This window comes from Argentina silus (assembly GCF_951799395.1).
Source record: "Argentina silus genome assembly, chromosome: 3".
Taxonomy (NCBI): domain Eukaryota; kingdom Metazoa; phylum Chordata; class Actinopteri; order Argentiniformes; family Argentinidae; genus Argentina; species Argentina silus.
The window spans coordinates 15,952,201-15,977,409 of record NC_139657.1 but is presented as its reverse complement, the minus strand read 5'-3'; the positions used below and the strand labels follow the sequence as shown (position 1 = coordinate 15,977,409).

General features: G+C 47.1%; 1 protein-coding gene across 1 annotated transcript in view; it reads right to left on the bottom strand.

Annotated features, from left to right (window-relative positions):
- The window catches only part of LOC310802009 (neuron navigator 2-like), a gene marked incomplete at its 5' end in the record, with an annotated part of 61,495 nt that overhangs the window by 3,374 nt on the left and 32,912 nt on the right, over window positions 1–25,209 (bottom strand). The window contains 24 exons of the mRNA XM_083666235.1: window positions 202–273; window positions 405–559; window positions 787–1,022; window positions 1,218–1,386; window positions 1,666–1,761; window positions 1,892–1,989; window positions 2,134–2,296; window positions 2,509–2,662; window positions 3,208–3,288; window positions 3,602–3,774; window positions 4,007–4,015; window positions 5,174–5,325; window positions 5,679–5,805; window positions 5,925–6,008; window positions 8,706–8,780; window positions 9,234–9,257; window positions 9,740–9,792; window positions 11,813–12,001; window positions 12,453–12,613; window positions 13,706–13,771; window positions 14,205–14,672; window positions 15,804–16,446; window positions 17,395–17,692; window positions 21,742–21,868. Coding sequence (XP_083522361.1) covers window positions 202–273; window positions 405–559; window positions 787–1,022; window positions 1,218–1,386; window positions 1,666–1,761; window positions 1,892–1,989; window positions 2,134–2,296; window positions 2,509–2,662; window positions 3,208–3,288; window positions 3,602–3,774; window positions 4,007–4,015; window positions 5,174–5,325; window positions 5,679–5,805; window positions 5,925–6,008; window positions 8,706–8,780; window positions 9,234–9,257; window positions 9,740–9,792; window positions 11,813–12,001; window positions 12,453–12,613; window positions 13,706–13,771; window positions 14,205–14,672; window positions 15,804–16,446; window positions 17,395–17,692; window positions 21,742–21,868 — 3,873 coding nt within the window. The remainder of the gene's footprint in view (window positions 1–201; window positions 274–404; window positions 560–786; window positions 1,023–1,217; window positions 1,387–1,665; window positions 1,762–1,891; window positions 1,990–2,133; window positions 2,297–2,508; window positions 2,663–3,207; window positions 3,289–3,601; window positions 3,775–4,006; window positions 4,016–5,173; window positions 5,326–5,678; window positions 5,806–5,924; window positions 6,009–8,705; window positions 8,781–9,233; window positions 9,258–9,739; window positions 9,793–11,812; window positions 12,002–12,452; window positions 12,614–13,705; window positions 13,772–14,204; window positions 14,673–15,803; window positions 16,447–17,394; window positions 17,693–21,741; window positions 21,869–25,209) is intronic.

Below are 25,209 nucleotides of genomic sequence, written 5' to 3'. Positions count from 1 at the left end.
ATCTGAAATAGACCCGCTTAGTGCAGGGTTAAGGTAGAGGGCAGAGATATCCACGTGTAAATACTGCCCCCTTGTGAGGGGTATATGAAACTTCATAGTAATTGGAGACAAGTGAGAAACAACTACTAACAAAGTAAGGCCTAAATAAATGGAGGATCACTGTACAAACCACATGATCATACTGTAACACATAAAACCTACCTAAAGTTATGATGAAGCTGGAGGTTGGGAGTGGACGATGTCGCCTGGTTCATGGTTCCAATGATATAAGGACTGTGGGCAAACAAGACAATAATAAGATCAAGATTTAGAAAGACTAACAAGCACATAAAGAAACCAACAATAATGTATGTGTGTGTGTGTGTGCATGCATTTTTTGTTCATGTTTGTGTGTGTCCACTTACCAGCGATGGTGTTTGCAGCTGAGCAGGCCATTGAATATCTCCCCTAGTGATGTGACGTGGTGCAGGTTGTCCAGTATGACTACCAGAGGCATGTCCAGCGCCTGACTGGTATTGTTGCACTGGTCCGCCAGGTTAGACAGGTACTGGCGCAGCTCCTGGACATCAGCAACACACAGAGGAGGGGTTCAACAATTTCCACATTTCAACCTCTAAAAACAATCCCCATTAGCCTCAGATGTTCAACAGATTGTAAACCAGTTCACAACAAACATCTCTTGATAGTGTACTACTGTGTGTCTACTACTCTACTTCTGGAACTTTACTGCCACAGAGAATATCCCTGCCTGGACACAACTCATAACTCTAATATAATGACGCTGACCTTGCTGGACTTGTGGTCTACGTTGAAGGTGGCAATGACTCCGTCTGTGACCTCTAGCCCCTCCTTCATGACCATGTGTTCAGCCAGACGGCTGGCCAGGTAGGTCTTCCCCGTGCCGCTGGGCCCAGACAGGATGATACGGCGGTGCTCCTGGAGCTGAGAGACGTAGCGCTGCAGCAGAGGCTTGGGGATGAGCGTCTCAAACACCAGACTGTCCTGACTGTGCACTGACACACCTGCAGGGGGCAGCAGAGGACGCACATTACAGTAACACAGTATAGCACATCATTCTCGAGATAGAGAGAGAGAGAGAAATAGAGATAGAGAATGATACACCAACAGACCGACATAGAGAGGGAGGGAAAGAAAAGGGGCGGAAGAGAGAGAAAGAGAGAAAAGAGAAAGAGAGAGAGGCCAATTTGTGTCCAAACCTTTGAGAGAGACAGAGATGGTGTCGCTGTCTCCTACGAGGTATCCACAGGGCAGTAGTTCTGGGGTGTCAGCCCCGCTAATGCGCTGGATGTCTCCTATGCTGTAGCCCAGGACACTGTCTGAGTTCAACCCCAACTGGGTAACTGGGTCCACATGGATGATGTACTCCTGCACGACCAGGGACCAATCACAATCACAGATCAGATACAGGTGCCAGGGACGCATCACAATCACAGATCAGATACACGTGCCAGGGACCAATCACAGATCAAATACAGGTGCCAGGGACCAATCACAGATCAGATACAGGTGCCAGGGACCAATCACAATCACAGACGAGATACAGGTGCCAGGGACCAATCAAAATTAGATACAGCTGGCATTCTATTCACCACTCTACCAGAGAGAGCATTGCGGCACAATGAAACCTTGTGTGTGCTGATTTACCTTGAAGAGACGTCGGACCACCCCATCCAGTACATCCCACTTGGTCTTCCCACTGACACCTATGCAGCCAATCAGGAACTGACGAGGTCTATACTCCTGAAAATAACCATTGAAACAATTCCTGATCAGAAATCATATGAAGGACCACACCTTGGTAACAGATTTTACTTCTTGCAGCCATTGTGATTGTCTAGTAAGTCAGATGTATACATGAGAAGTTTCTGACCTCTTTCCACTTGGGGTTCTCCTCTAGTGTTACAACCACCTTCACGTGTCGTCCCTCCTTCCGTGAGCAACCATCTCCATTGTCCTCTAATAGCATGTCTGTAGTGACAGAGATGTAGGTCAGAGATAGCGCATGCACGGCACACACACGCCCACGTACTACACACACACACACACACACACACACACACACACACACACACACACACACACACACACACACACACACACACACACACTTACCCAGGCTGCTGGACTCAGTGAGGCTGAGGCTCTGCTGTGGTTGGCCCACCAAGGGAGCGGTTACTGAGGCTGCTGCGGAGGCCTGTGAGGCGACTCTGCTGCCGCTGCCCTGGCCCTCCATCTTCAGCCGGTCGTTCTCCAGCTTCAGCCTCTCCATCTCTCCCTGGAGACGGAACACACCAGGTCAAACACAGATCACAGCAGCCAAACATTTCTCTCTTTTTCAGTTGAAAAGAAACACGGTCATAACACGATTGAAGCCAAAAGAGGATGATTCTGATACATGAATACATACAATCACCGTGTCCTTCCAACTCATTTGTGATAGACAATGTGTATGTGGTCCTATGTGGTCAAGTTGCGGTCCCCCCTCACCTGCATGCGGTTCATGGACTCTCGTAGCTGGTCCAGCTGGTGTGCGGAGCTGAGAGCTTCCAGACGGATGTCGGTCAGCTTCATCTCCTTGTCTCTGAGCTCGCTACGTAGCTGCATCACGGTCTCCGCCTCACTGTCCAGGCACTCTGAGATCCTGCAGACATACACACACATACACACACACACACACACACACACACACACACACGTCTGGTCAATGCTGTCTCTTCATACTACGGGGCTATACACAACAGGCTAGCTCTCAGAGCATATATACCCAGAGAGCCTCATGAAGCCAGCTCATAGTCTGCCATACAATTACAGATTAGAGGACCAGCAAGCTGCGGGCAAAACTGATCATTATTGAGTCATCGAGCTTAGAAAGAGCATTACTAGTTAGTTAATTTAAAGGCATTGGATCACTGTGCAAGGGAGTAAGGTGATAGTAGTGAGGACAGGATCAGGGATCTGGGGAAAGACATTTTATGATTAACTTATACTAATGACATATTAATTGGTTTGATAATCAACTGCTTAGTGTATGAGCAACATTTGATCACATACGGTTATCAACATATATCTATCATCACAACTCATCATTGAGTGAATTAGGGTTTTGAGTGAATGAGGGTTATTCAGACTTATTCATACTCATGAAGTCGTACTCATAATCATACTCTATCATTCATACTCTATTACCAAGCTAGAGACCCAGTCCTGTAGACCCCAGTGTTACAGCCCCAGCCAAACCCACTAGTGGGCAGAGGAGACAGAAAGGGGCTAGAGAGACAGACAGACGGACAAGAGAGAAACAGCTTCAGTACACAAACCCACTATGGTTCCACGCATAATACATGTTGGGTCTAAACCATGAGTCAAGATTTGCTCTATGAGAAACAATGGGTAGTAATGGGAATCAATATGGAAGTGATGGCTGTATCTATGGTCAATATGATCGTGTAACCCTGATTGTGTAACCCTAATATACAGACCCTTTCATACAGTTGACTGTGTCAATGAGAGAGCAGGGACTTTTCCATTCCACTTAGAAACAGGCACAGGTCTAAACATTTGTCTCCGTTGAGGTGCTTACAGGGAGTTGGAGTGTGAGTTTCTCAGCATGAGCGTAGTGGAGGTGGAGCCATTGTAAGGCAGCTTGGGGGATGAGGGCAGAGAGGAGTCAGTCATCTCCTCAATGTCCGAGTGGGAGGAGGCAGATTTGGGGGACTTCTTCTTCCCAAACGCCTGCTTGAAGGAGCTCCGCAGCTGCAGGGGGGAGGAGAGGAAGAGAGGAGAGTAGGAGAGGAGACGAGACGAGGAAGGAGAGGAGGACAAGAGAGGGTCAGAGACAGAGAGACCTGAGCACAGTGACATTCACAGACACACAAGGAACCCAGGAACAAAAAAAACACATCATAAACGTAGTCTTAAACTACTCCAATCTGATAATCGAATAATACACAGTGGAGAGGTAGGTAGGAATACTGTGCAGTCTTACCTCATAGACCTGCCACATGAAGCGAGAGCAGTAGAAAAAGAGAAAAGACAGAAACACCCTGCTGATCATGGGCAACTTTAGCTTTCATCTCACACTCAAGGTAGTGTAAGGATGCATTGACAGTTTGGGGTTATTAAAAATCTTATCTACTATTGGATTCAATTACACCAGGATAAACTAAATGATTGTGGGGCACCTGAGGGGTCTACACATCTCAGAGACAGAAAACAGGCACCATACACCAGAGGATAAAGGGTTGTACCACAAAACAAAACAAAACAAAAAGGGTGGAAACTGGGATATTTCTTTACAGAGCATAAATGAACAAAACAATACCAACTAAGAACAACTTCTTAGTGTGAGAGATTATATGACTACTCAACCACAAGAGGGCAGGATTCTTCATTCTGATGTTTGGTAAACCCATTACTTGTCTGACCCCTTGTGGACAAATAGTCAGGGAAACTATACTCCTCAGCCAGTATTAATCCTAACTATTACACAGCTATTGTTATTACTCAGGACAGTTTGTCTGCGTACATAGTCATCTTTCACCTTCCCTCCAGCACACGTTACAGCCTTATCATAACAGGAAAGGGAACACACATAGCAGAATGTTAATTTGACTTTATAATTCATATGTGTTGAACCAAAAAATATAGACATATTACTGTACCCTTTACAGGTAGAATTGCAGATTGCAGATGATAAACCTGTCATTTATAAATTCAGTTATTTTTTTTGCAGTCCTTCAGTTTGTATGAGGTTTGTCATGTGCAAAAATAAAGACACGTTACAGTTCTCCATACAGCTCACATTCTAGTTCCTAAAGCAATGAACAACCATAATCACCTTCCCTCCTCCTGTACAAGGAGGCTGAGCACAATCACGATTGGGAGAGAAAGCATAGAAAAACACAAATAAATACACAGTCGATCAACATCGCAGATGAGAGAGTGAAAACACATAGATAGATAGACAGAAGGAGAGAGAGAGAGAGAGAGAGAGACACACACACACACACACACACACACACACACACACACACACACACACACACACACAGACACACAGACACACAGACACACACAGACAAGACACATAATAGGCAGATGCATGAATGGCCAAATAGACACAGAGCAGGTATACAGTAGCTAGTGGACCTACCCAGTTCTTCTTCTTCTTCCTGTTCTTGGCGTCCAGCTCCAGGTTGCTGCCTATGCTGGAGTGGCTGGTGGCGCTGGTGATGCTGGACACACTGTCAGAGGAGTGCTGCCTACGGATCCGCAGGTCCGGCTGAGACTGGGGGCTCCCGTTACCTGACGCTACATTAGGGGGAGGGTGAGTGGGAACAAGGTCAGAGACCATGAATACTTATATGTCTGGTCTGGTTGTGCATCTGTCAGAGGAGTGCTGGAAACACAGGTCTGGCTGGGACTGGGGGCTATCGTTCCCTGATGCTGCTGAGGGGTACACAAGAATGAGGGTGTGTGTGTGTGTGTGTAGACACATTCTGTTATGTTGGTGTGTGTGTGCGTTCTGCACTGATTTGCACATCGATTTACCACAGCAATGATGACCCCTTAGGGATAAATAAAGTTGATTGACTTGAACTGAGTTGAAAGACGCGAGTCAAATATTAATTGGTGGTGTGGACTCTTACCCGATCTACAGGAAGCTGTATCCGTTTTACAGGTGAGCTCTGGTCCGTTGATGACACCGTTGATGACCGCCTGGGCTGCAGTGTTCTGCTTCTTCAGGTACTCTATGGTCTTCCTCAGATCGTTCACCTCAGAGTCCTGAAAACGAGGGCATACAGTGTGTTCAGTGAGATGGTGGTGGTGTGGGAACAGATGGATCCACAGACCCAGTTTGTAACGTATTCAACTGAGTTCTACTGTATCTCTCTGGTCCTTACCTTCTGTTCGGCGGTGGTGGTGAGGCCCTGTAGTCTGATGGTCATGTTGCCCAGACTCTGCTCGAACGCTGCCACCAGGTGAGACTGTAAAAGGTAACAGATGCATGGTAAAGCTTTACATAATGTTGCTGTACCTGTGAAGTAAAACTGTAATCACCCCTAGCAACAACATTGTATTAACATGTTGTTACATAGTCAATTGGTAACTGCTTATAGTCATTTAGGGGGCCTTCAACAGTTTGTTATGACTCAAGTGAGAATAAGCAACAGTCCCAATTCAAGTAAAGGTACACAGACATATTCCCAGTAATCTGCCTACAGAGCCAACATGAAAAACATTCACAGAAGAGGATAACTGCTGTCAGAGAAAGAGAAGATAGATGGGGTAGAGAGGATATTGTTTAGGAGTTAGAGGTATTGAATAGCTCCACTGGGCCAGCTGGGTCACTTGATGTAAATGGATCTGTGCTGAGATGTGGTGATGTGGTGTTGATTTGGGCAGGTTCCCTGATGACTGCCTGCCTGTCTGGGCAACGCTCTGTGGTTGAACACTCAGGGGGTATACTGTTCAATCAGCGTTAAACACACAAGTCCTAACAAAACACTCCAGCTATCAGCTGTCTCTGTGAAACCAGAGATCTGCCATCTCCCCCCTCACTGCCAGCGTGAGGAGAGAGAGGAATTATGTTTAAACAACATACAGTATAAGGGGATACGGTATGTCTCCTTGTCATGTGCTGAGTAAAACAATCACCATGATCTGTTATCTCTGGGTTTGTTGAGGAGAATGGGGTATGAGAGCCATACTGATGCCATACATTGCATACTGTCACACAGTAGGACATGTGATAAAGATGCAGGAGAACGATATCCCACTGACTCACACGTGCTCAATGTTTCTTTCAATTCAAGTTGCTGTTCAACCAAATCTACAGAAAACACCTCAAAACACATTAAATCAATGGTGTCATTTCCAAAGCGTTGTGCATCAGACACATTCATCTGTTGATGTTGATATGGTTTACAAAGACAATCTAGAAAGTAGATTGATGAATTTGCATGGCATAGAAAAACATGCAAGCCAGCATGAAGTACACATTCCATGTACATGACAACAATTTTCTAGGCTAAACAGAAGATCAAGATAATGGTGGAGGAGACGTGTGTCTGCTGAGAAAACATGTCTGACACAGACACACTGTCTAGTTCAATCTCACAACCCAGCCCTGTAGTTAGGCCATCCTGATAAACGTGACACTTCAGTTCCCAAAAAAGAAACATCTTGAACACGACTGGGTCCTCTACTTACTATTGCCCTCAGGCCTCTGGAGAGCCGGACAGTCCCAGAGCCCACCTCAATGCCCGTCTCATTGCCCATACCAGGGTCTACATCATTGCCCTCAGTATCCACCTAAGTGGAAACCTCAGAGCCTACCTCAGAGTCCACTTCAGGACCAACCTCCATGCCCACCTCAGAAGATTCAGCACTGCCGATCTCAGCACCTACATCCTGGTCCTTTGTGTCCAGCCTGGGGCCCATCCTCTCAGTGAGGTCCAGGGTGGTGCTACCTTCGTTCTGGGGTTCTGGGCTGTGGCTCTGGCTCTGGCTCTGTGGCAGGGCCTTCTCTATGTTCCTCTTCAGAGATGGGTAGTGGTTCAGAGGATGCCAGGTTACTTTGCTGTCTGCTCTGGGGCAGGGGCTTCTAGCTGACATGGTTAGCTAGAACTCCTTGACTGTGTGGTCCACTATAGTGATAAGCCTCAGAGGGGCCAGTTTACACTGATAAGGTAAGAGTCCAGTAGCAGGCGTGAGGCTGGTAGCAGGGTAGGTACTTCTGATCAAGAGAGGGGATCCAGTCTTCTGCTAGACCACTAAGGGGCCAGTTTACACTGATAAAGAGTGAGTCTGGTAGCAGGGTAGCAGGAGCGAGGCTTGTGGAAAGGAGCAGCTTCTGATCATCGCATAGTGTATATTGTTGATGAGGCAAGAATATGGTAGGCGTGAGTGTGGCTGGTAGCGTGTTGGTTCTCTGGATCATCACACAGAGATTATATGCGTTAACACAAGTCCTGATCCCACAGCACAGCACACCCTCCACAGAACATGATATGATTACTTGGCAAGCAGCGGAGAGCCAGACCTGGAGCACTTCCATTAGAGGGAGGGAGGGAGGGAGGGAGAGAGAAAGAGATGGGGCTGGTGTTGGAACATGTGGCTGCTCCACTATCAAGCTGAAGAGAATGATATGAGTTCCTCCAAGAGTCTTGTGGGAAGAGAGGCTTGCCTGATAAGAGTGAGGAACCACCCACACCCGCACTCACACACACACACACACACACACACACACACACACACACACACACACACACACACACACACACACACACACACACACACACACACACACACACTCACACACACACACAAACGCACACAGGCTGGCAGCTTTGTTGTGAAACCTGTAGGTGGATTACTCTACCACTGCAGTGCAATGGACCGTCATGATTGTTTACATTCTGAGAACAGACGGAGCAAATAATAGGCCTAAATGCTCTCCTCTCTCTCAGACCATTACACAGTATCAGGTTCAATGTGCTGTGAGCAGCAAGACTTAGGTAAATAATAACACCAGGCACCAAGTCTGAACTCCCTGACATCCTTCATTGTAACCTGCTGTCTCACCAAAGTCAAAGAACACAACCACTTATTGCTGTGTCTCTGACAGTAAAGCGTCCCTCAGGCGAGGTCAAAGGCTGAGATGTTCCATCAGTCATACTCACATTAGCACTCAGCTGAGTGGTCAGACCAGACACCTTCTCCTGGGAGGCATCTAGCTCTCTCCGTAGCTTACGAATCTGACGACAGAAAATAAGATCATATTGGTAAAGATGTAATATCACATAGAATGTTTCAAAACTCTTGTAGTACCCCAGAGTCGCACGTTTTTTGTTGTAGCCCAGCTCAAACACACCTGATTTAACTAATATAGAGTTTGATGATTGTCTCTGGTGTGTCAGTGCTGAGCTTGGACAGACATGAACAACTCTAGAGTTACCCCATGACTGGTGTTGAGAAGCACAGACAAAAGGACAGGTACAAGCAGTGCTTGCAAAACTGTCGGTGACTCATCATAACAAACACTAACAGCCTCAAAGGTTCTCACATTACAGTGTAGTAAAGTATTGTGACACAGGAACAAACACTAACCTGTGCAGACACAATCAGAAACAGTGTCACGTCATTTAGCGTGAGAGTCGACGAGACAAAGGTAGAATAGAATAGAATAGAGTAGACCCAGTTGTTCTTACCTCTGACTGGGACTTCTCCTCAGGCTGTAGGAAAGAGAGACGAGGAGACATGAGACGTGATTTTAGCATATTACAGAATGCATGGGATCATGAGACAGCATGATGAACTGTCTGCACATATTCAGTTTCCTCTTTCTACCCAAGGCTACACAGACACATACAGAACACAATCAACATGCTGGCTTGTATAATGAGGAGCACACTCCAGGCCCCATATAGAGGAATTAAATGTTTTTTTTTGTAACTGGAACACAAAACAGGTGGGAATGTTTTGCAACGGAGGCGGCACTATAGTATCTGAACATAGTCTAAGAAGAATGGCAATTTTCAAATGACCCTTTCAAAACGTTTTCCACTCACCATCCTGAGTGTGCCGACTGAACACTACCCTCTTCCACCAAGAACTTAGTTGTAACCATATTGGTTTCTGTTACATGGATGGGTGTGTATTATATAATTAGTTTGCATACTCAGTGCAGCAGACAAGACACCAAACAAAACCTCACCGTAGAGTAGACAGAGGAGTTACTCGACACCAGAGACAGAGAGGACCCGTGAACTGGAGACAAAAACAACAACAACAACGTTCATTTGTCTGACATCGATAATGGTCATAATTCATGAATGCAGTGATTCATCTCTAGCTGATGACTCTGTAGACAGAGACACGCAGGAACAAGTCCCTTCAGTGAAAGTTTATAACCGCAGAGGTGCTCTTGTGTGTGTGTGTGTGTGTGTGTCTCTCTGTGTGTGTGTGTGTGTGTGTGTGTGTGTGTGTATGTGTGTGTGTGTGTCTGTGTGTATGTGTGTGTGTGTGTGTCTGTGCGCGCGTATGGTGCTGTGTGATGTTTACTAAATGCTGCGGATGTGCATTATCAATTATCACCCACCTTACAGCACATAATATGACTATACAGTGAGTCACACACGGTGCAGTAACTCATAACTCACACATTTGACATATTATCACTTTTAGCTGCCAGTCATCGGGCCCATACATCATCATTATGCTCCGCTGAGTCCCTGACAATGCAGTATAACTACCACAGACACCACAGACAGCCCCAGTAGATCAGCTGCCCCCATTCATCAAACTACAAGCACGACTCCACCGCAGGACTACATTCACAGTAGGGGGGGATGTGCCAAACATAACAAACTGCTCTGTGCAAACAAGCCCAAATCATTCAGATCCCTGTCAGTTCTCCAGAATGCCCCCAGATTATCAGGAGAGATTCATATGTCACAGAGTTCAGTGAAGTGTGTGGATGGTAGGATAAACATTATCTTAGACCTAGACTGTTCCCCCATAATAGTTTGCGTTTCCATGCACTGTCAGTGTACTGTATCATTCTGAATAATCTACATAGACCTGGTCTTATAGGACAGAGAGCTCAATGAAACCCTTGATACGTTTTGGATGCTGGCTATGCCCACATCAACATGTTGGAAAAGGCCATGAAAAACTGTTAAGTGCTTTTAAACAGCATGTCTAGGAGTTTTGATTCTTTTTTGTCATGTTGGAAATAGATGTTGGTCTACTCTGAAAGACAAACAGGTGGGGGGGTTGTCAACTTTTGCAGTTACACAGATCTTTAATTCTAATGCTAGGTCTATACCAAGAGACCAGAGACTGTAGAAGACATATACTTGCTGTGACTAAAGACGGGGTTTTCCAAGGTTCACACTATAATCTGTGATCTGAAGTAGACACTGGGGTGCCAACAAAGGATTTGTTCTTCTGGCTGGGGGGAAGGGCTCGGGAGAGAGGGATGTCTGTGGACCTGATGTTGAGTCAAACATCAGGGACTGCAGGAGGAGATATTCATTAAGTTGTTTCTCCTCGCCATTGCCGGCATGCCTGAACACCCCCCCACCACATCTTAACATTAATCTGGGCCTCGCCTCTCGGCTCGGACACGCACCGATCAACACCTTCCCTGCCTGCACCCGCCAACACTACTGAATCATGGGGGATTCTATTCACGACAAGCAGTTCACCACAAGAGCTGGCATCTCCGGGCCGAGTTAGTGGTGTCAGTCATCGAACCTCAGTACACTGTACACTTAACAAGTTGAACAAAGTAACCCTTTGTATTTCCTAGCTCAAGTGTAGATGCTTGGATAATAAAAGCAGTCGCTAAATGACATTGAAAATACTCAAACAGGTAATGAGTAATGACTGATTTCATTGGTTAAACAAGCATGTGGATTTTTAGTAAACATTGCGTGCGTAAGAGAAATAAATATCAATCTTTTATACTTGACTAGCTCCTTGTTAAGACTTTTCTTTTTTTAGACGTCAAAAAGGAAACAATCTTCCAGTCTGGCCGGAGAATTTGAGTCTGGTAAGATGGAGGTTCACAATAAGATGGAGGTTCACACATGTATCTAGAATACTGACGTCAAAAAAGCGATACATTTACCAAAACATAACTTCACCACCGTCTCTGAGTTCTGAATGATAGCACATAGAGACATGACAAATCTACAGGTCTGACCCATAGACATCAGATACTTCCCCAATCATAAGAGTCTACCAAAATAAAACGCACTGTATATCGTATCATATGTCTTACCCTCCTCTAGTCCGTCTCTGAAGGAACCGGAGCTGCTCATGGTTCGGCTCTTCTCCTCCAGCGACATGGAGGAGTTGCGCAGACGCGCATCGCTGTAGGGGTCATACGGCTGGCCCTCCTGGTTGGCCACGCTGTTCCCACTGCGTAGGTGAGCCAGGTTTATCTGTGCTGCTGTGGTTGGGCTGCCTGCTGGGGACAGACATGACACAACAACCTGATTAACTCTCAAACTGTACACAGACACTGGGCACTGATCAGATTTGTTTGTTTGTTCACTTTGTGGGTTCATTTTGGCTGTCTGCGCCTGTTAGGTAATAATGGAAAGTAAGGTTGACAATTGACATATTGCATTTTCCTTTTGGCTAAATCGGACAGATTTACAGCGGTTGACTCATGCATTGCCAAATAAATCGAATAAAGCACTGCATTGATATAGATCACTGTACAACCGCTTTTTCTTTCACCATCTCTTCTACATGAAGGTTTAGGCTACACCAGGATTCTCAAACGACACCACTGGACAGCTACAGTGCTACGTGTGCAGGCTTTTGTTACAGCCTAACATGACCACATCTACCTAAAACAATCTTAACCATACAGGGGAGCATTGGAGAGTTAGAGAACCCATAGCTATACCTACCAAGCTGGGCAAAATTGAAGCGTGTCCCAGAGGGCGAGGTGAGGCTGGAGGAGGGGGAGAAGGGGGAGCTGGCAGCAGACTCCTGCAGACCTCCTGCTGAGTGGGAGCGCAGCCAATCACGTGGCTCGTCAAGGCCCCGCAGCTGGGGCAGGTGGCCGTACCTGCAGAGCGACCGGAAGAAGATCCGATTCAATTCAAATCCAGATTCAGTTCCAATTCTATTCTATTCATTGCAACTTCATTGATCCCCTGAGGGGCCATTAAAAAAAGGCATTCAATTAAAATCACAAGAAGTAACATCCTCAACATAATAATACAAACACTACAACAGAACACAGACATCCCATTCCTCAATACTACCCACATAGTGAACACGACACAAATACATCCCAGACAAGATACATGCCAGATAGGAAGAGTACACTAGTAAGTGGCTGCTGCAGGGCGTGCACTGATGCTGACCCAGCAGGGAGGGCCATAGGCAGGGAGAGTCACATGTGTACAATCACTCTTATCTGATTCCCATATGCGGTCTGACACACATCACGCACACTCACAAATAAAAGGCACATGGTCTACAATGTCACAGGGGATCATGCATAACATATCACATATGAGTGAAATTGTTGTTGTGAATGAATCTATGGAGAATGGGGTCTCACATAACTTCAAAAAAACTTGATTTGATTGACTCGATTAAGTCTTGGGGGTTTTTCCATTTAAGTATTTTCTTTTCCTTTTCCTAGGGGATCCACAATATTTCTGCAGTGACTTGTAGAAAGTAATTTTGAGAGTTATGTTCAAATTAGAGATACAGAAAATATGTATTTTTTTCTAAATATACAGAAGGGGTTAGAATAGGGGCAATTACTGCTTTAGTGTCTGTGGTAGACAACAGAGCCAATGACGGCTTGCCAGGTAAATTATATCTGAGTAAGAGTTCTTACTCATCACACACCTGTAGATAAAATACCTACAGATGGGACACAGCTACTGATAGCAGATCTCTTATCTATTAAAACAAATCACAGCTGTGAGTCATGTAAGCTCTGATGTTCTGTTCAAGATGAGGCTTCAGATCTCAATGAATTTCAGAGTTTAGCCAGCAGATGGCAGCCTACATGCTTTGAAATGGATGCAGGGGAAGTACTGCCAAACAGTCACTTCACAATCAAAACACAGGACACACACACACACACAAGACTTGATTGTTTCACTGCTAAACCAGCTTTACTCCACACAGACACCTTTACCTGTCCTGTTTCCTGGGTAAAGTGTTGCGGCTAAATTTGGGACTAGCAGAGGGGGAGGAGAGGGGGCTGTAGGGTAGGGGGTTGGTGGTAGTGGGTAGGGGTAGGGGGGCAGGGAGTAAGGGTAGACACAACAGAGAGAGGGCCAGAGCAGGGAGAAGAGAGGAAGAGAATGATGATCAGTCAAGATAGAGTCCATGCTTTCATCACACCAACACCTGTAGGACCATATCAAATCCTCTACATCAGTATGCCCATAGGAACCATACTGATAGAGAGAGACTCAACACTCAGGCACAATGCAGTTTGAGATGGAGAGACAAAGGGAAGACAAAGAGAGGAGAGATACAGGAAGAAAGGGAGAGGTAGAGGTAAAGAGATCTGGGGTCTGTAGGTGACATTTTCCACAGTTCAGATCTTGGTCAAACAGCAAATTGTAAAATAACAACAAACAAACACCATTTGAATATCTCCAGTCCGATTACTTTAACCCTAGTCTTACCTGTCTGAGTAGCCAGTCTTGATGCTGTTGTTCCTCACACAGGCAGGCAGTGTATCCTCCCTACCAGACCCATGGTGGCTCATCCCTCCGCTGCCCAGGGACACGTCGATGGACTCGCTGCTGGTGTGGAGGCTGCTGAGGGAGGGGTATCCTGGGCTGAGGGTGTCCCTGCTCAGGGTGGCCGTGCTCCAGGCCAGGCTGTGGCTGTGGGACGGGGTGGAGAGGGCCGAACCAGGGCTGGACGCCAGGGGGGACAGAGAGGAGAGGGAGGGCTCCACGCCAAGACCCCCACCGCGGACCCCAGCGCCCCCGTACAGAGGGCTGCTGCCCCCGCTGCTTGCCGAGGGAGAGTCTAGAGCGCCGCCCTGCTGGACAGAGTTGGCATGAGGGTTGGAAATGACGGTGGAGTTCTTCATGTTCTCTGCTGTGGTGACCGGGGCCTGCTTCCCTGGCTTGCCTCCGAACAGTCTGGATGAAAGAGAGGAGAGTGAGAGGAGAGGAGAGGAGTGAGAGGAGAGGAGAGGAGAGGAGTGAGAGGAGACCTATGTGGTACATGGGTTTTAAGTACAGGAGTAATTTGAGCTATGTTTGATTAAAATGTACATTTACATTTTACATTTTTCTTTTTTTTTTTTTTTTACATTTTTGATTAAAATGTTCTTTAATGCAAGGAGAAGTGAAACAAATACATATCTTAATGTTGTCACGAGAACCTAATGCCTAATGTTCTTCAAGCATGGTCCAATCACAAGACAAATAAACCCTATTCTAATCCGCAGGTCAGGCTTTGGCGGTAGAGCAGTCTGTGAGAGCCATCATACATCTTATACTGTGGGGCTTTTAACAACACGTCATTGACATTGAAGCAGGGTATATAGAGTAGGGCACTGATGCTAAATTGGCTTTGACAAGCAGAAATAAACGACGGTTAAGTTAACGAAGAGGGAGAGTCTCCGACCGTTGAGAGGAAACAGCTGCTGTATTTTCACATTACCTCATGAACAGATTAGAGAGATAAGTGAAAGCAGGAGCAGCATCACTTAAAGCTACAGCAGCGGGAGCCTCGGCGAAAATACTATAGGTGTATTCAAGAGGTTGGAACGTTGCAGAACATTCACATAGAAATGTGGTGTCTAGAACAGCTGCATCAGTCAGAGCTGCAGCAGAGAGAGAGCAACAGGGCTGTGAGGTTGTTGCAGATCTATAAAAAAAAAAAAAACACTGGGGCCTCTTCAGTAGGTTGGAACGTTACAGAACATTCTGAATGTGCCGTATAGAACAGGTATGTCAGAATGTCTGTGTCATGTCAGCTCTATAAATCACATTTCTTCCTGCAATGTTCTGAATGTGCACTGAATACACCCTGTGCAGCCCATTGGTTATAGAGCTAATGAAAACATTTGCCTCTCAGTCTGGGTCCTCTCACTCTGCTTTAAACCAACACTAATGAACCTATCACAGGCCACAGGGGAGAGAGGCCCCTCAATCTGCCTAGAGACAGCCAGGCAGCACTAATGAAAACACTGCATTTACTTCAATAAAAGATAAGATAAATATAATCAAAGTAGAGTGTACAGTAGTATGAAGGGGGGGGCTAACCTCCGCAGGGTAGGAGACGACACATCTGCATACTTTCCCCCTGGCTGCCTGGTACCCTGTGGTGGCACCGCCCCTGCGCCCTGTGCCATGGTGCCAACCTCCGACGACACCCCCTTCTCCCTATCCGTCTGGTTGGAGACGGGCAGAGGGACGCCGGCACTGGGCTTGGGCACGCCACGACTCCTATGGCCGTGGAGCGTGGCAGACCTGCTACTGAGGTTCGAGTCTATACTGTTACTGGAGGAGCGGTTGGTGGCGGAGCGCCCCCCGGTGCCCGAGGCTCGGCTGGGCCGGGGCAGGCTGCGGTACTGCATGGTGGAGTGGACGCTCACAGGGAGGTACCCGTCATCTACGCTGGTCTGGCGTCCCAGGATGCGCCCTCCTGCTCCTCCTCCTCCTACCCCGTGGAGACCCACTGACTTGGGGATCTTGCCCAGGGTGGCGGAGCCCGAGGTGATGGTGACCCCGCTGGCTGTCACCATGGTCACCATGCCCCCTCCGGCATGCTTCTTGAAGCCAAACGTGTTGGTGGGGGTGCGGGTGGAGTGGGGGGGTTTCTTGGTCTCGTCCCCACCCATGTCTGAGGGCGAGCGCTGGATGACACCTCGGCCCTTCTCAGACACCTTGGCGTCGTCTGTTTTACCTGGAGGGCAGGGTGGGGGTGAGGGTGGGGGTGGGAGGAGGAGAGGGGGGGATGATACATGCTGTATCAACATCAGCGAGCACAAGTACAAGCACAAGCACAAGCACACACACACACACACACACACACACACAGATATAGACACAGACACACAGATACACACACAGACAGACAGACAGACACATACACACAGATACAGACAGACACACACACACACACACACACACACACACACACACACACACACATTCTGAAGAGAATGATATGAGTTCCTCCAGGAGTCTTGTGGGAAGAGAGGCTTGCCTGATAAGAGTGAGGAACAACCCACACCCGCACTCACACACACACACACACACACACACACACACACACTCATTCAACAGTGCAGTTATACAGGAGCACCAAAGCTCCTGCTGAGCTGTGTTACAACACGTCTACTCTGAACTCAAAGGCTGCACCTACCTGCACCCACCACTTCAATAAAACGTGAGAGATCGCAAGATCTTCAAACGTCTCTCTCTGTCTGTCTCCCTCTATCCCTCCCTCCCTTCAGAGTGGTTTTCACTCCGGGCTACCTGATCCCTGATCTCACCAGATTAGACCTCCCTGTGGTTGCCTGCTACCAGTCTCATCACAGGCCCTATGAACACCATGCCACAGCCCAGGGTGATATAGACCAGCACAGACAGCCTGGCTGTTTGGGTGTGGAAGCAGACACATCATGCATGCCGGATTTCTGTGACTGACTGGGTTTGAACCCGGGTCTCTGGTGCACCATAAGACTGTTAGCCCACTGAGCTAAAGCTATAATCCTTAGATCACGGCGTTAACACAAGACTTCAGTCAAGGTGTCGGGGCTAGGCATGTCATTGGGTGATCGTGGTTCACCACTTTAGCCCTCTGCGCTAATGCCTAAATGCACTACCTAGCCACCATTTATGTGCCTACCTGTCCCATGGGTCTTGAGCGTGCTACAGCCTGGCGCGACAGGGGCCTTGGTCCGTGGCGAGGTCACGCCCACCTGGGCACTCATGCCCCGCCTCCAGGAGCCCGTGTGGGCGATGGAAGTTGTCTTGTGGCCCGAGGAGCTCCGCTCTGATTCGTCAGATAAGTCCGAGGGGTGACGACACCATTTGGAGCCGGACTCCATCTTGACCCCGCTGTCTGACCCTCCGTCTGACCTTTTGACCTCCTCGCTGGACCACACAGAGTTCCGTTCGCTGTGCTTCTCCGCGTCTGTCTGGAGCTGAGGGAGATTAAGGTGTCACATTAGATTAGGCCAAGCTTGTGGTGTGGATAGACAGTTTCTCTCTCTCACAGCGTCTCAGTCTCCCTATGGGTTCAGAGATTAGTACATCAGCAGAATGAAAGCACTGTCAGTAATGAGGACCATGTTATCATTCCAATCTAAACAACTCCACATGTCCCTATCAAGTGCAAAGTCTTTCATCTGTTCATCACAAAGCAGCATTAAAATAGACACACACACACACACACACACACACACACACAGTAAAGTCATCACTTTATGGACTCTTTTCTCTCTCTGTCTCACTCACTCTCTTCTATGAGCCTCTACAGGAGGAGAAGATTCCCAACCAGTAGAGTAATACTAAATGATATATACACCCCCTTCCTTTTCTGCTCTCATCTTAGCAAGGCAACTTCTCATTCTGGTTGGTCATTAACTGACACTGGGGATGATGTCACCACCACCCAGGCACATTGGTCCTTTCATCTCAGGCATGTGGTTGAATCATTCCACAAACACGGCGTGAGAGAGCAGTGGACCACAGTACGAGGCACGTCCCCCAGTCCGCCAGACAAGCCCCCAGTGCCCCAGACAGTGCCCCCCCACCCCCCCTGACAAACTCTTGCCTGGAGTAATTAACACAGGAAATCAACAGCGACTGCTCTCTCTCTGCCTCATGTATCAACATTACAGACTGCAAATGAGCAATCAGATAACAGAGCGAGAGAGAGAGAGAGAAAGAGAGAAAGAGAGAAAGAGAGAGAGAGAGAGAGAGGGCAGGAGAACAGAACCGTTATCATTGCCCACGTATAAACATAGTGTTGGATCACTGTGGTGTGTTAGTGTGTTTTCCCAGAGCCAGCCAAACTTACGTCAGCCACAGTTATAACAGGTCATTGTTCAGCTGCTACTGAAAATACTCATAAAAAATGATTGCCAGGGAAGGAATTTTAATGGCCTAGTATGCACACTCTTTATCAGCCTCAATCCGAAACACCGTTATCTTCGACCCGCAATAATAAATCTGAACCATATTCTCTACCCGAGAGCAAAAAAAAAAAGCAACACAAAGCAATTCTATAAAAGGCAATACAGTTCCAGGGAGAATGAGAGGGTGGTTTCCACGGTGACATGACTGATTGTTGGCGCCCTAGAGCTGGTTTTGAGGCCCGAATTCATTCAACTGTCGGGAGTTGAAGTCACTGGTTGGCACGGAAGAAAGCGTAATGGTTGAAAACATGAAAACGCAAAGATGGTGCCAATACTGCAGTCGCTTCTCTCACCCGCTCCCTGTTTATGACTGGAAATAACCTTCCTGGCTGTACAACCCCTGCTACTTCACAACTATGCCAACGGACTTCTCCCTCAGACAGAAAACACACACACACATAGATGTTGTTCTCTGACGTTATACTGAAAGAACACTAATGTAACACTAACAGTAATGTACAACACTGCTCCCTGTTTAGGTCTCGACAACATCATACGCTGTTTTTGGACGTTGGGGAAAACATACTATAGCTAATATATATATATATACACACACACACACACTCACCGGCCACTTTATTAGGTACACCTGTTCAACTGCTTGTTAACGCAAATATCTAATCAGCCAATCACATGGCAGCAACTCAATGCATTTAGGCATGTAGACATGGTCAAGACGACCTGCTGAAGTTCAAACCGAGCATCTGAATGGGGAAGAAAGGTGATTTAAGTGACTTAGAACGTGGCATGGTTGTTGGTGCCAGACGGGCTGTATTTCAGAAACTACTGATCTACTGGGATTTTCACGCACAACCATCTCTAGGGTTTACAGAGAATGGTCCAAAAAAGAGAAAATATCCAGTGAGCTGCAGTTCTCTGGGCAAAAATGCCTTGTTGATGCCAGAGGTCAGAGGAAAATGGCCAGACTGGTTCAAGATGATAGAAAGGCAACAGTAACTCAAATAACCACTCATTACAACCAAGGTATGCAGAACACCATCTCTGAACGCACAACACGTCGAAGCTTGAAGCAGATGGGCTACAGCAGCAGAAGACCACACCCGGTGCCACTCCTGTCAGCTAAGAACAGGAAACTGAGGCTACAATTTTCATGGGCTCACCAAAATTGGACAATAGAAGATTGGAAAAACGTTGCCTGGTCTGATGAGTCTCGATTTCTGCTGTGACATTCAGATGGTAGGGTCAGAATTTGGCGTAAACAACATGAAAGCATGGATCTATCCTGCCTTGTATCAACGGTTCAGGCTGGTGGTGGTGGTGTAATGGTGTGGGGGATATTTTCTTGGCACACTTTGGGCCCCTTAGTACCAATTAAGCATCGTTTAAACGCCACAGCCTACCTGAGTATTGTTGCTGACCATGTCCATCCCTTTATGATCACAGTGTATCTTCTGATGGCTACTTCCAGCAGGATAACGCGCTATGTCACAAAGCTCAAATCATCTCAAACTGGTTTCTTGAACATGACAATGAGTTCACTGTACTCCAATGGCCTCCACAGTCACCAGATCTCAATCCAATAGAGCACCTTTGGGATGTGGTGGAACGGAAGATTCGCATCATGGATGTGCAGCCGACAAATCTGCAGCAACTACGTGATGCTGTCATGTCAATATGGACCAAAATCTCTGAGGAATGTTTCCAGCACCTTGTTGAATCTATGCCACAAAGAATTAAGGCAGTTCTGAAGGCAAAAGGGGGTCCAACAAAGTGGCCGGTGAGTGTGTATATATATATATACACACACAGTACCAGTCAAAAGTTTGGACACACCTTCTCATTCAATGGTTTTTCTTTATTTTTTTATTATTTTCTACATTGTAGATTAATATTGAAGACATCAAAACTATGAAGGAACACATATGGAATTATGTAGTAAACAAAAAAGTGTTGAACAAACCAGAATATGTTTTATATGACTCTAATATATATATATATATATACACTGCTGTGATTGGTTACAGACGGCATAATTTCTACCACACAGACTTTGTGAGAGAGAGTTTGGAGGCGTCATGGAGGACGTGGGTCCGAGGGTAGGGCCATTAATTTACCAGATGACTCCTTGCTCAACCCTGGAGCAGGCCTGCAGGGTTTTAAACCTCCTGTCTCATGACTCACTAGTTCAAAGGCTAGACAGAACTGGAGGAGAAGCAGAAAGTGCTGATAAGCCAACATCAGGCAGTGCATCATACAATATACAGTTTGCTAAAGATTGTGCCACTTTTACTCACGGCAAACAGAAGGGCGATATCGCTTGTCAATAGTGTTAAAGGCTGATATAGGGAGTTGAGACACCTCAAATCTTGAACCAGATTTTACAGCTATATTTGAAAGCACACTGTCTGGCTCTGCATTATGGCCTACTGGTAGGACCAGGAGTACGAGGTGATTCAGATGTGAACTGTGAACCTTGCAGTGATTAAATACGTGTTTGGCTGCAATTTCAATCAACACTTTGAAGCACCCACATCAGCGATTATACCAAATCCGAAACAGATGGATAATTTCCCCTGGCTTATGTTTTCCACAACCACTGTAACTAAAGTATGAGGCAGCCTGCAATCATGCAAAGGTTTGTCAGACCCATTCAGATGAATCGGGGCCAAGTGGATCAAAGTATAGAAACTCTGATTCCCTGTAAATCCATGTGTTATTACAGAAGGAGGGCCTGTAAGGCTCCTTGCATCGGAGTAATAAGAGCATCAATGCTGCTAACTGCTGGGTTGTGGACACCACATCATCTACATAATACATCCAGCCACACTTGGAAGGAAATCAAAGTTATACATATATACATATATATATATATATATATATATATATATATATATATATATATATATATATATATATAAAAAAGCAACAGGGTTTAATTTGTGGACGACTGGATGCCATGCACCCTCGTCAGAATATGGCAGAACGTTGCCACCGCTGCTGGTTTGAATCAGGTGTGACTCTAGGTCCTTGTGCGTACCTCTTGTGTACCTGACATACAGTATAACGGTTTCCACTGGTGGGCAATAACTGACCTGTCCCTCTAGGTCCTTGCAGCAGCCGGATGGCGTGTTGACAAAGGAGCTAACAGAGGAGCTGGTGATGTCATCAGTGTCGATGGTGTCACTGATCCCACTGCTCACCGAGCTGCTGTCGTCCCAACTGGAAGAGAGAGAGAGAGAGGAGGGGAAAGAGAGAGAGAGGGGGGGGGGAAGGAGAGAGAGAGAGAGAGGAGAGCAATGGTTAGATGGTAATCACATTCGAGAGAGGAAGAATAGGATGAGAAAGGAGAGCAATCGTGGTTAGAGGAAATACGGTCTGAGTTAATATTCATTTTGCACGTAGACACAGTGTGTGGGGGGGTCCCTTTCAACTCACAATGGCAGAGACAGAGCACAGAAAAGAGTGATATAGAAAAGGAAAAAAGCAGAGAAAAGTAAGTGCAAGGATAGAGCGTCGTATAGAGGGAGAAAGCGAAGAGATGGAGAGACCAAGAGAAAAGAAAAGAAAAGACGTGATGGAAAGAAACATCGTAGATTCTCCAATATTGTTCCCCTCACGTTCCCAGGTCTGCTGGCCAGGGACAGCATTCCCCTCATGCCTGTGACATTAGGAACGTCTCCCTCCTTCTCCATACTTGTTCTAATTAGCTCGCGCTCAGTTCAACTCAGCTCAGGCTCAGGCTGAGTGTGTCTCAGGCTCAGCTCCGTTCAGCTCAGTTCAGCATGTCTCTCAGGGCCCTGGCTGTTGCTGGGCTAGTGGAGTGTTTCCCACCACATCGCTGCCTGTCACAGATGCTTTACTGAGTATGACATAGTCCCTAAGCGAGAGGGGGGATGACACATGCTGTCAACCATGGACCAAGCACAGGCACACACACACACACACACACACACACACACACACACACACACACACACACACACACACACACAGACACGAGAACGTTTGGGATGTCAGTCAGGGAATTGTGCATGCTTCAATCTGCAAGCTGCCGTGAATAGTACAGTGACAGAAAAGTTCATCCTCGAGGGAACAGAGGGTACCTTTCATGAGATGGATTGTAATTCTGAAATGCAAATGTTGCTATTCTCAGGGCCAGACAGCCTATCTGCATGTGAACAGACAGAGAACTGTGTGTGTGTGTGTGTGTGTGTGTGTGTGTGTGTGTGTGTGTGTGTAGGCTGTCAAGGGGTGAGGAGTTGACCACCCTCTAACAATGTAACTCCTCTCTAACACACACAGCCAAAGGTGTTGACGTATCCAGGAGAGTGGGAATGGACTATGGGGAGGGAATATTACACACATTACACTGATTATCAGGTCTGCCTCCAGGGCCTTATTCTGAATATAATACAACAATGGTCCGTTCACACCGATGGAGACGCACTCTCGCTCCTTCAGTATCTGTCTCCACAGTCTCCTCGTGCCAGGGTGCTAACCGCTGACTGTGCTAACCAAAACAAAACTCGCCACAGCCCCAGATACCAGACACTGCTGAGTGTTCACTTCAGAGGGCACCGACAGATCCTGTCACCACCTCAGCCATGGGAAGACAACCTCCGGATGTCACAAGTCTGGTCAGACCACAACACCAGGAGTGAGCTAAGGCCAACCAGTAGAGTGTAGAGTGGAGCCATATTTACCGGAATAGCCTGTAACAGGGGTGATGTAGGGTGAAGGGAACCCAGAGTCAATATATGAGTGGAATAAATTCCAGAGGCAAAGTCCAACCACACTGTTGACCCAATCAGCAGGAGGACCCAGGAGGAGAGGACACACAGAGACAGAACAGTATCTATCTTTGAGGGGACACATGTGTTCAAGACCATCTGAATGAGAGTGAGTGAGTCTGTGGTGAGTCTGAGATGAGAAAAGACATCATTACCGCCACATGAGGGATGGCCATGAGAGTATATCATATCATTAGGGGAAATAAAAACAAACAGCCGATGCTGCTCTAATGGGACTGAAGAACAGGTTCATGCCCGGGAGTTGTGACAAACAACACATGAATCACACCTCTGAGGTTTTGAGAGAGAACAAGCAGGAAGATATGACAAAGACAATCACACAAGGAATGATGGATACATTTGGCTATAATGATGACAAACCTAGCGTGGGTGAGGGAACCCCTGTGGAGGAGAGCCATCAGCAGAGAAGCTGCCTTGAGTAGAACACAGAGGGAAATGTTGCCGTCTTGCTGTCCAACCAAGGTACGTAAACCAAAAAGAGAGAGAGAAAGATTCAGCCACTCTAGGAGGCCAATTGATGGTGAATAGAACCTTCATTAAGGTGAAGAACTCATTATTAAAAACCAACGGTTCAACATCACAGCCTTCATAATCTGCAGCATCCAGACAGACGGTGGAGGTTCCAACATGGCGGGTGGTTACTGGGCCCCGAGATCAGAGATTTCTGGCTCCAACAGTAGCCAGGCACAGTTAGTGTGCCCTGGCCCTCGGCCTGCCTGCTTCCCTACCCAGTGCCCAGTGCCCAGTGCCCAGTGCCCAATGCCCAATGCAACCCTGCCTGCCAGCCTGGCTGTCCTCTGCACAGAGCCCAGACCAACCCCTGTCTACACAGTATCCGATCCAGCCCCTCTGGCCAGTCCAGCCCTTGTTCCTCTGCTGCCCTGGTCTTCACACCCACACAAGAGAACTCCACACTGCTCACCAAGACAATCCATCTTTTCACTGAGCCAGCCAGCCTGCCGGCCAGCCAGGCAGGGACAGGCATGAGGAGACTGGGTCAGGGGTTGCCTGGAGTGGGTGGGTGGCAGAGGTGGGAGATGTGAAATACTGAAACACATTCTCTATTCAAAATGTCTCAAAATGTCAATTTCAAGCAGCTGAGGAGTCAGCAATACTGTACTGTTACTGAGCTCATTAGAACTTCAGTGGTCAACACAATCCACAACTGAAGTGATCTGCTACACTATATTTGGGGCTAGATCTTTCAGAATGATTCCTTCCTTCATGAGTATAGACAGAAACTATCTAGCCATCTGGACACGGTGAATCCTGCCTGGATGAGGTGAGCGGAGGGTTAGACAGGTGTTCGTTTTAACCTTTTCTAGCAACTCTGGCGATGGAGGAGGATGTGACCTGGGGGTGTTCTAGATGTGTGAGAGTCAGCGGCTGACTGGAAGAGCTCATGATGATTGACAGCTCCTTAAGGGCATGGGAAGGTTAGATGCTAGTGTGCTTGTGTGCTAGTGTTTACTCTCGTCAGGCGAGAGTAATGAGCATAAAGCAGGGCCAGGCAGGGTCCACCTGGACCCTCATCAACATAGCCCTGGGGTCTGGTCCAGCAACACACACACACACACACACACACACACACACACACACACATACACACACACTCTACCTCACTCTCTCTCTCTCTCTCTCTCTCTCTCTCTCTCTCTCTCTCTCTCTCTCTCTCTCTCACTGTCTTTCACCTCAGAACCCTCACTCTCCCTTAACTACATTCCATTTCTCTCTCCCTCCACCCTGACC